Below are 7750 nucleotides of genomic sequence, written 5' to 3'. Positions count from 1 at the left end.
CTCTTCCCCTCTTCCCCTCTTCCCCTCTTCCCCTCTTCCCCTCTTCCCCTCTTCCCCTCTTCCCCTCTTCCCCTCTTCCCCTCTTCCCCTCTTCCCCTCTTCCCCTCTTCCCCTCTTCCCCTCTTCCCCTCTTCCCCTCTTCCCCTCTTCCCCTCTTCCCCTCTTCCCCTCTTCCCCTCTTCCCCTCTTCCCCTCTTCCCCTCTTCCCCTCTTCCCCTCTTCCCCTCTTCCCCTCTTCCCCTCTTCCCCTCTTCCCCTCTTCCCCTCTTCCCCTCTTCCCCTCTTCCCCTCTTCCCCTCTTCCCCTCTTCCCCTCTTCCCCTCTTCCCCTCTTCCCCTCTTCCCCTCTTCCCCTCTTCCCCTCTTCCCCTCTTCCCCTCTTCCCCTCTTCCCCTCTTCCCCTCTTCCCCTCTTCCCCTCTTCCCCTCTTCCCCTCTTCCCCTCTTCCCCTCTTCCCCTCTTCCCCTCTTCCCCTCTTCCCCTCTTCCCCTCTTCCCCTCTTCCCCTCTTCCCCTCTTCCCCTCTTCCCCTCTTCCCCTCTTCCCCTCTTCCCCTCTTCCCCTCTTCCCCTCTTCCCCTCTTCCCCTCTTCCCCTCTTCCCCTCTTCCCCTCTTCCCCTCTTCCCCTCTTCCCCTCTTCCCCTCTTCCCCTCTTCCCCTCTTCCCCTCTTCCCCTCTTCCCCTCTTCCCCTCTTCCCCTCTTCCCCTCTTCCCCTCTTCCCCTCTTCCCCTCTTCCCCTCTTCCCCTCTTCCCCTCTTCCCCTCTTCCCCTCTTCCCCTCTTCCCCTCTTCCCCTCTTCCCCTCTTCCCCTCTTCCCCTCTTCCCCTCTTCCCCTCTTCCCCTCTTCCCCTCTTCCCCTCTTCCCCTCTTCCCCTCTTCCCCTCTTCCCCTCTTCCCCTCTTCCCCTCTTCCCCTCTTCCCCTCTTCCCCTCTTCCCCTCTTCCCCTCTTCCCCTCTTCCCCTCTTCCCCTCTTCCCCTCTTCCCCTCTTCCCCTCTTCCCCTCTTCCCCTCTTCCCCTCTTCCCCTCTTCCCCTCTTCCCCTTTCTCTCTCTTCCCCTTTCTCTCTCTTCCCCTTTCTCTCTCTTCCCCTTTCTCTCTCTTTCCCTTTCTCTCTCTCTTTCTCTCTCTTTCGTCCCTCCCTCCCTCCCTTTTCTCTGCCTATCTGGACACATTTTCTCTCCTTCCTTTCCCTGTTACCAGGGGCTGTGATAAGAAGTCTCGAGGGTGGTCTATCTCCATGTTTACTGGCAACACATGGCAGGACCTGCTGGGCTGTGACTTTGTGCTGGACCTCATTGGAGAGATGGAGGAGGCCAGCAACTTCAGCAGCCCGTCTCAGTCAGCTGAGTACCCCATCACTCCTGAAAGGGACAGAAGCTTCCTCCAATACTCTGACCTGGATTCGTAAGTCACCTAATACTCCTGCTCCACCCCTCGTGGCCCTGTCACTCAGTGGCTTGTCTTTCTCTCAGCACTCTGTACTGTCCTCATCTCATTTTCCTCTTCAAAAGGATCCCTCCTGCTCCAGGAATCCGGGCCCCTACCTTCCCACCACCTAGCCTGCCTCCAGAATTCAACGATCTCCATCCAGGTAAGCCCTTGCCCAGGACTGTGGATGGCACTGGGAAGGGCCACATGGGTCCCAGGCAGTGAATCAAAGAGAGGGGGAGACAGGTGATTCTCCTTGATGTAGGGCAAAAGAAGGGCTCCACTCCAAAACGTGACCGTCTATTGCTCCTTACCTGACTTGCCTTGTCACCAGACTTCTCTCTGCTTTTAGATTCAAGATTCAGAGATGACCTGAGGACACCTGTAGGCTTGGATCACTATGTAGATGATCTCTTCAGCACTGTGCTGCATCAAGGCTCTAGAGTATCGGTAAGTCCCTTTATGTTCCTTCTTACTTTCTGTAGCTGTCTTCTCCCTGTGACTCTCTCAAGCATGCCTCTGCCTACTCACTCTGCCTCTGCCTAGCCCAGATATGCCTTTGGATGGCACTTCCTCTGTGGAGTCTATCTGAGCTCACATAACTGTTGTCTCTTGATGCAGGATATGGAGAACAGGGAGTTTCTGAATGGACGCATGAAAGGAGGTGGGAAGATTGGACCCACACAGAGAGGAATCTTTCCTTCTACAGGTCTGTAAGGGGATGGGTACAGCTGGGAACACCTGTGGGGCTACATAAGCTTCAGTGAGTGCAAGTCAGGGAGTCCATTAAATGCTAATTATTGCATGGGCTCAGCTGATTCATAAAGAGCATTGGTCTTTAGTGTAGGTCATCAGAAGTTGCACTCCTCACTCCTGGGTGCTGGGAGATAGATTCTTTGGGGAAGCTTGTTCTGCTTTTTAATTTCTCTCTTGGGTTGGTCTTGGGGTCAAGGTACCAGGTAAGCTTGCTTCTGACCCAGGCCAACTCTTCCCTAGGCCAATGCTCGTAAGTCCTATATTCAGCTTCTATTCACCTTGTCCTTTCACAAAATAATTGCTGCCTTTCTCAAGGAAGGGTTTTAATCTTTCTTATTGCTTCCTTACAGACTTTCCCATCATGTCTAGCTATTCCTTGGGTTAGTAAGTCTGAACCCTATAGAGGCTCTGGTTTGTGTGTTTGGTTTCTTTACTTTTCCTCATTTCTGTGGAGCTAAGACTCAGGCATTTTCAGTAGAGTGGAGTCAAACACCAATATATTAGTGACACTGAGAAATTTGCCTGTGTAGGAACACACCCAGCGGTGTCAAAAAGGTGAGGAATGTCCTGTTCAGATCATAACTGAGACTGGGACTATTTTTGGCTATTGTAGAGATTCTGGGGCATGACAAGCCCTATCACTCATGCGGCTACTTAGATCAGTGAGGAATGTGAAGATATCTCCATGGTATCCCTGAGCTGTTCTCACTGGCGAGGACATCATGATTCAGTAGACCTGTGCTGTGTGCTGGCTCACTCCTAGCTGAGACTGATCTCCATGCCATTACTCTACTGGCTTTACCTTCAGTGTGATTTCTGTTTTGTGGTCTCATGTGGGACTTGACTGCTGAGAGCAGAGGAATTCCTTTCTCCCCACAGTTCCTTCACATGATACACAATGCCATCCAGGCCAGGGCTCATTGTTCATTCACCCTTGCTACCAGCTGCAGAGACAGATATGGACGTGGTAGTCCCAGAGATTTTTTTCCCATCCCTCAAGAGAAACCCCTCTCTGTAATCATACACAGACAAGAGTTATTTATATGTTTAGTCATGAAGAAAGGTGGTGTCCTAAGCTAGACTGCAGAAGCAGGTTCTTCATATTGCTATTGTAGTGTTGCAGGCCACATATTTCTCTTTGGTTTCCTTTTTCCACCTGAGTTTTGCTGTGTCCTGCTGTGTGTGACAAGATAAACCAATCACATGTCCCTGTGGTTGGTGCATCTGGAGAGAGCCAGAGGTACCCAGCCTGTGCGATGTGCTCTGCGGGACCGATCAGGGCTTTTTCATCTGTGATTCCCCCAAAGCACTGTGTGTATGGTCTTCTAGGCTTCTCTGGAATGACTCAAGCCCCAGTTTACCAGCCTTCGATGATGGGAATGCCAGCAGGCATGCCTATGATGCCAGCAGCTGGTGGGATTGCCCCCATGCCAGGTAGTAATACAGTGTTCCAGTAACTCCACAGGGGAAGAGGATGGGACGGTGGGTTTTGTCATAGAGCCTCTGCATTTGAGTCTCAGTGAACACTCATCTCTGGGCTGATGCTCAGGCACTGTGGGGAATGATTGCCTGTGGGTTTTGCACACATGTGTGTCTTCCACAGCCATGGTTATGCCCCAGTCTGTGGTTCCAGCTGTAGATCCCAATCAGTTAGCAGCACAACAGCAAGCCTTTATCAACCAGCAAGCCATGCTCATGGTGAGTGGAAGGGATGGGCTGGGAGGGTCCCAGGAACTGGGGAAGAACAATGCACTGGTGTATGTGCTGTGAAGAGGTTAGCTATGCTCCCCTCTTGCCTTAGACCTGCTCTGTAACACTCTGTGCTTTTGTGCTGGGTGTTAGCTATATAAAGTTGGCATTATTTAAGACTGCAAAACTGGAAACTCCCTTTTTGCTCCTTTTGTGTGCATGAGGACACTGAGGCACCATAGGTGAGTGAAGTAGCAGGGAACAAGAGCAGGACCTGAGAAGCCTCAGCTGTAATTTCCATGTGTTTTTAAACTGGGATTTGCTACAGGAGCAGATTGGCCATGTTCTGCTTTCTGTACAAAGCCTTGTGAGTGCATGGAGGCCCCAGGCTACCTCACTGGTAGCTGAGTCTTTGGGATGTTGTCGGGAGTCTGCATACTTGGCTAGGTGGGAGCTGGCTCCCTGGGCATGCCTTGTCTGTAACACTGGGAAACTTGTAGTGGACTGTATAGTTGTTCTGTGATTACCAGTGAAAGAAAGGGACAGCCTGACTGGTGGCTGGTGCTTTTGTGTAGTCTAGAGCTCACAGACATTCCAATTCCTTCCTGCAGGCCCAGCAGATGACCCTTCAAGCCATGAGCATTTCTCAGCAACAGCAGCAGCAGCAACAGTCTCTTGCAATCACAAGGCCAAGAGTCTCAAGTCCACCACGAGCCCGAGCCTCTGCTCCAGTGTCAACCCCAGTCCCAGCCACTTCCCCAAAACCCAAGCAGCATCCCAGCAGCCAGAATGCTATACCACCAAAGGCTCCAGAACCTCCAGCTAAGGCAGAAGAACTGGTATGAGAAACACACAGCAGTGGCAGATTTGGTTTGAATTTAATGATTTGTGTTTGCTCTGCTTCCCTCGCAGTGTGGCAGTGGTTTGGCAGAGAGCTGTGCCTACCTATGATATTGAGGCCTTTCAAACTCTGCCTGATGAGTCTTTAAGACACAGGATCAAACCTTGGTGGCATTAGCTCTGTGGAGGTTTGGCTACAGAGTTGGCTCATCTAAATTTTTCCATTGGAAAATTCATCACTTTGAGTTCTTTATCTTCCAGCAAGCTGTCTTAGGCCTGTAATATACTCCTTCTCTGGACTTGGTTGATGAGTCCTTGGGTCAGAGACTGATCTCATGGGACACTCCCAGATGAGGAGAAGTTCTAAATCAGAACTTGGCGAGGGAAGATCACCTCTGAACTTAAGGGCCCTATGGAGGTATCTGCTGGCTAGTGCTAACTATGTCGTGAACTGCTTGCAGGTTTATGACTACACAGAAGACCAGTTCTCCGACAGTGATGATGATGACTATCCTCGGGAAACTTTCCAGCAGAAGAGAGAATATTTTCAGAAGATGGGTGGGTATCTATCACTTTGAGAATTTCACTCATCATAAAACTTTGTTCTACAGCCTCCCTGTCATAACAAGGTGTTCTTTTGTCTCCCTGTCTGGAACCCAGCTGATCCCAGCAGCAGCTGCTGGTGCTGTGTGTAGGAGTAATTTTGGGTACCTGCTCAGCTGGCTACAATTCAGATTGTGAGATGTTGTATTGCCAGTTTTCTAGAAATCTTTGGGCTTGTGACTCCCACACCTTCCTTTGCCTCTATAAAGCACAGGCTTCTGCTGACTGATACAAGGGTGGGAACTATGCCATTAGTCGTAGGTTTTGGCTGTGGGATTAACTAGCTCAGGTTCCCCTTTCTACACAGGAGAGCAACATATCCGAGTGAAGAAAGTCAGGCCTCCTTCCAAAACCTGGACCCCTCCAGCAAATCCCCAGCCAAAGCAGGAGGAGAAGGAAGAGGAGCAGGAGAAGATGAAAGAAGAGAAGCCTAGCCCTAAAACAGAGGCAGGTAAGATTCTGTGCAATGGACACCCAGGCAGGCTGACAAGCAGGAACTTTGCAGGAGCATCAGGCCAGTATATAGCCAGAGGAGGAAAGAGTCTACATCTTGACAGGGGAGGGGAGGGCAAGGAGAAAGGCCTGAGCTTTGGGAAGTGGTATCACAAAGCAAGGCAATGGAAGACCATGGCCAGTCAGCCTGGGGTGAAAGACAGGGAGCTTCAAATGAGATAAAGGGATTTATTTTGTATCTTTGCTGTCATCCCCATAGCTCCTCCTCCCCCTTTGCCACCTCTTGAGCCAAAGCCAAAAAAGCAGACACCAAAAGCAAAGAAGGAGCCACCTGTAGTGAAGCCTTCAGGCCCCAAGACACGTCCTGAACCCAGCCGAGAGATCCGCAACATCATCAAAATGTACCAGAGCAGGCCAGCCCCTGAGCCCCAGCCTATCGAGCCTGTCAGGTGAGAGCATGGGATCCAGCCAGCTGGGCAGGAACATGAGTGGGACTATATCCCGGCACTGCCACATGGCTCCACTGTGGCCACAACCCCTCTGCAGCCCCTGTAACTGTGTTCCCCATTTCCTTGCAGAAGAGTGTCCAAGCCGTTTTTGAAGAAGAATGACCCCAAAAATGAGGCTCTGGCCAAACTGGGAATGATGAACCTCCCATCTCCCAAATCAGTGAGTTTTTTGCTCCCCAGTCACCTTAAGAGCTCAGCAGAGAGGGCCTCTATATCCAGGTCAAGCTCCTCTAACAGGTTGGGAGCTACCTGGTAGTGCAGTAGCAGACAGGTGATTTCTTGTTGGGTTACTAGATAGCTGTGAGCTCGTACCATGGTGCTGTCCATCCTAGACTAGGTTCCAGACCGTAAAGTCTGAGTTCCTGAAGAAAAGGCTCTGGAGCAGCAAGTCCTTTGTGGTATGTTTAAGGCTGATCTGGAAGCAAGCAACTCATGTTCCCCACATTTGGCACCAAGATCTTGGCCCATTAATGTCTTTTTCTTTCCTTCCCAATTGGAGGATTCATTCTCAAATACTTGGTTCTCTGCACCTGTGTTTGGTTGATATTCATCTGTTTAGATCATGTGTTGATTTAAGGTTCCTGATATCCCTGTTCACACATATCTTGCTTCCAGGTTTGGACTGCTGCCCTAGGGATGATTTATAACAGTGCTGCCAGGAGAGAGCACAGTAATGCAGAGAATGACTGGGTCAAATGGTTTTGCTGTTTTGCAGCCAACTCCCCTGTCACAAGAGAAGACACCTCCGCCTCTCAAGCCCAAGCCAGGCTCAGCTTCCAGCTCTATCAAGGAGAAGCAGTTGCCTCTCCTGTCCATCTTCAGCCCAGAGGGTACCCCACCTTCTGCTCCCCCTCCTCCCCCACCATTACCTTCGCCTGGGAGCCCAGGCTGGCAGGAATCCACCAGGAAGGGTAAGTGCTGGCTTCACCCAAGGGGGATTTGGTAGTGGGGGATGAGGAGGGGACAGGGTCGAAATCAGCCCAGTGGCTTGGGAGAGAAACAGCACATGTTCTGTCATCGGCCAGCTGGCCAAAGTCTGAGTGGACTGTGTGAAATCAGAGATACTGTCATAGTTCCAGTCTGGCCCAGTGATCAGCATGGTACTTCCCAGCTCTAGCTCTTCTCTTTCTTCCCAGTGCAGCGCAGGATGTCAGGCACGAATGATGAAGGAGGGGCTGGGTTTCTCTGAAAAATGCAGCTAAAACCAGAAAGGACCTTTGGACTACAGCTTTATCAAGGTCCTGTCCACAATATGTTTTATTGCTTACCTGAAGCATAATTACTTTATCAAGGCTGCTATTCAATGGATGAACTTCAGACCAGGGAGGAATGGGAAGCCAGGTGGTTTACCTTCTAGAGCCTCTGAAGGGTCCTTAGAGAGAAGCTGAGAAATAAGGGAATGTTTCTCAGAGGGAGAATGAGAGCCTGGCAGACTTTGGGACATTGGCCACATAAAGAGTTTGTGGATACTG

General features: G+C 50.9%; 1 protein-coding gene across 1 annotated transcript in view; it reads left to right on the top strand.

Annotated features, from left to right (window-relative positions):
* MYO15B (myosin XVB) overlaps positions 1 to 7750 on the top strand; it is a 47543-nt gene that overhangs the window by 25572 nt on the left and 14221 nt on the right. Inside the window, exons 31-43 of the mRNA XM_026861282.1 lie at positions 1201 to 1404; positions 1512 to 1591; positions 1781 to 1878; positions 2050 to 2137; positions 2535 to 2564; positions 3514 to 3618; positions 3788 to 3882; positions 4485 to 4712; positions 5175 to 5271; positions 5624 to 5767; positions 6029 to 6218; positions 6348 to 6438; positions 6994 to 7189. Coding sequence (XP_026717083.1) covers positions 1201 to 1404; positions 1512 to 1591; positions 1781 to 1878; positions 2050 to 2137; positions 2535 to 2564; positions 3514 to 3618; positions 3788 to 3882; positions 4485 to 4712; positions 5175 to 5271; positions 5624 to 5767; positions 6029 to 6218; positions 6348 to 6438; positions 6994 to 7189 — 1646 coding nt within the window. The remainder of the gene's footprint in view (positions 1 to 1200; positions 1405 to 1511; positions 1592 to 1780; positions 1879 to 2049; positions 2138 to 2534; positions 2565 to 3513; positions 3619 to 3787; positions 3883 to 4484; positions 4713 to 5174; positions 5272 to 5623; positions 5768 to 6028; positions 6219 to 6347; positions 6439 to 6993; positions 7190 to 7750) is intronic.

This window comes from Athene cunicularia, assembly GCF_003259725.1.
Source record: "Athene cunicularia isolate RWA chromosome 18 unlocalized genomic scaffold, athCun1 chr18_part1, whole genome shotgun sequence".
In the NCBI taxonomy this organism is placed as follows: Eukaryota; Metazoa; Chordata; class Aves; order Strigiformes; family Strigidae; genus Athene; species Athene cunicularia.
The sequence above is the reverse complement of the archived record's forward strand: the minus strand, read 5'-3'. Positions and strand labels throughout refer to the sequence as shown.